This window comes from Leopardus geoffroyi, chromosome B1 (genome assembly GCF_018350155.1).
Source record: "Leopardus geoffroyi isolate Oge1 chromosome B1, O.geoffroyi_Oge1_pat1.0, whole genome shotgun sequence".
In the NCBI taxonomy this organism is placed as follows: Eukaryota; Metazoa; Chordata; class Mammalia; order Carnivora; family Felidae; genus Leopardus; species Leopardus geoffroyi.
In genome coordinates this window covers 92,012,260-92,014,768 of record NC_059327.1, presented here as the reverse complement: position 1 = coordinate 92,014,768, position 2,509 = coordinate 92,012,260, and the positions used below count along the sequence as shown (strand labels likewise).

The 2,509-nt window shown below is 39.1% G+C and overlaps 1 protein-coding gene across 1 annotated transcript; it reads right to left on the bottom strand.

Annotated features, from left to right (window-relative positions):
• Positions 1–870: 870 nt before the first annotated feature.
• LOC123583032 (3-hydroxyisobutyrate dehydrogenase, mitochondrial-like) lies at positions 871–1,418 on the bottom strand. Its single transcript, XM_045449765.1, has one exon. The coding sequence runs from the start codon at positions 1,299–1,301 to the stop codon at positions 963–965; it is 339 nt and encodes a 112-aa protein (XP_045305721.1). The 5' UTR covers positions 1,302–1,418; the 3' UTR covers positions 871–962.
• Positions 1,419–2,509: the final 1,091 nt, after the last annotated feature.

Below are 2,509 nucleotides of genomic sequence, written 5' to 3'. Positions count from 1 at the left end.
ACACCACTTTCTTTTAGATCGGTTTCATCCTGGGGACTCCTGGGTCATTTAAGGTTAGACGTCGGCTCAGGTCATGATCTCATGGTTCATGAGTTCAAGCCCCACATCGGGCTCTCTGCTGTTAACACACAGCCCATTTCAGATCCTCTGTCCCCTTCTCTCTTCTGTCCCTCCCCTGTTGGTTCTGTCTGTCTCTCAAAATAAATGAATAAACTTAAATAAATTTTAAAAAGATAGATTTCATCCTGTTAAAAAAAGATTTGCTCTTATTTGTAAAGTGAGGTAAATAACATCCTGATTAAAGCATGCCACGATTTAGTTGAAGATGCTCAGGGATCAAACTTTTGAAAAAGGTCAGTCAGCTTGTTAACAGAGACCATCAGCGGCTTGCAGAACAAAAAAAAATCAGATAATACACGTTTGCTAAAATAGATAAAAAAGAACAAGCAGTTAAAAATGGATGAACAATTCTAGGGTTTACTGGGACCTAGATAATCAAAGGCAGACAGGTGACCTTTGACTAAACCCATTCACTTGTGGAGTGAGCTATAAGGAGGGCCCAAGATAGAGTTTCGTTGCCAACAGTACCCACAGCCAAAGGGCAAACTCAGAAGGTCTCCTCTGATAGAAACTAGAAAGGTCTGAATAGTCTTTTCTTGAGTAACGCTTGGCACACATCATCCTCTAGATTGGATGGGTTTGACTACCCAGAAGGATGGGGCTCTTTGTGCTGGTGGCAGTCTTGTGCTAACCCCAGATCCTTAGCTAGGAGTGTTGCTCCAAATCCACCCTGATACTTATTGGCAGACGGAACTCCATCCATCAGCCCAGGTAGAGGATTATGTTGCCTGACCAACACCATCATAAGCTCATATTTAGGATTTTAACCAGCAGTCTTGGGTCAAGCCCTAACTTGATTCCAAGTTTCATAGCTTCATCAGTTGAAATCATACTAATAGCAATCATGTTGTTGCAGATCTTTGCAGCCTGCCCAGTCCCAACAGCTCCACAGTACTCCATATTGGAGTCCATGCACCGCAGCAACTCTTTGTAGCAGCAAATTCATCTTTGACTTCTCCCACCAAAAATAGGAGGTTTCCAGACAGAGCAGCTCCCACACTACCAGGAACAGGGACATCCATGAAAACTGCTCCCATTTTCTCAACTTCTTTGGCCAATTCTCTTGAAACTGTGGCGTCGATAGTACTGCAATCTATGGAAAGTGAGCCTTTCTTCACTTTTTTTAGAATTTCATTTGCTCCAGAATAATCTTCTATTGCATTGACACTCATAGGCAACATTGTAAAAATTCTGTCAATTCTTTCAGCTACATCTGCTGGGGAAGACACTACCTGCTCACCTGCATCTTAAAGCTCTTTGCATGCATCAGGGAACACATCATAAATAATGAGTAGGATAGTCATTTCATGGGATTTTTGTCATTTTTCCCCTTTATTGCCCAGTCCAATGAATCCAACTGAACACTTAGAAACCAATGACCCAGAACACACCTTTGCAAGGCTGGCAGCTGCCAGTCATTGTCAGTGCCTCCAATACCCAGTCCAGAGGGGGCTCAACAGAGCCATAAGGAGGCTGGCCCACTGCCCCAGCCCCGCCTCCCAGTGGTAACCCCCGAGGTTTCCCGCTCGCCCACAGACTGCTTTTACAAACTATTAAGTGCAATTTAACAGCAAAGCCTAATCACATCATTGCTGTGTGGATTAAATTTGATAATGTCATTTGCAAGCTACAAAGTGCTTTATCAATATATGATATATATTTATATTATGTTACATATAAACTATAATGTTATAAAACCAGATGTTTTATTATTATTTGTAAATTTATTAAAGTCTAACTTGTTTAATATTCATCACCTTGAAATAATAAATTATGACTAGTGAATTGGTAAAATTTCCATTTATTTTCCTCTTATCCCCTACTGTATGCATCCTGCCTCTACTTTGAACTTTTTGCTAGTGTTTGGAGTGTTTCTTGGTAGCAACTTTGGGGATAGAGTATTATTTGATCATTTTAAACTATATTTTTAGAAGGAAATAAATTCTCTCTGGGTTTAAGATAATATAAAAATCAAAATCAATAGAGAATATATTAGTCTGGGATTGGTTTTGAAAGTTCTCAGATGGATCAGGGGGTCAGAGCAGTGAATTGAGTCTCCTTTCCTTAATGGGTTTTCCCTTATATTATTTAAAGTACTCAAAGAGAATTAATCCTTGTTGTGGAGAACATTAAAGGAATGGATCAATTTTTCCCTCAAAGGAGTTTTCAAATAACCCATATGACCTTTGCCTTTTTGATTGTTAAAATCCTAAGATATCTTATTGTGTCTCTTGAGGTTTCTTTTTTTCTTCTTCTTTTTCAATATTTGTGTTAGGCGTTGGTTTTTGCCTGGGGCAAGAACCTAGTAGAGGAGAAATAGTAATGTTTTAAAAGCACAAGAATCTAATATGCATTTCTAAATCTAACCTTTAAAGAGATATTTTTTTCC

Excerpts from the sequence above, each read along its gene's own strand:
- LOC123583032 (XM_045449765.1), bottom strand. The coding sequence starts at position 1,301 with ATGTTGCCTATGAGTGTCAATGCAATAGAAGATTATTCTGGAGCAAAT.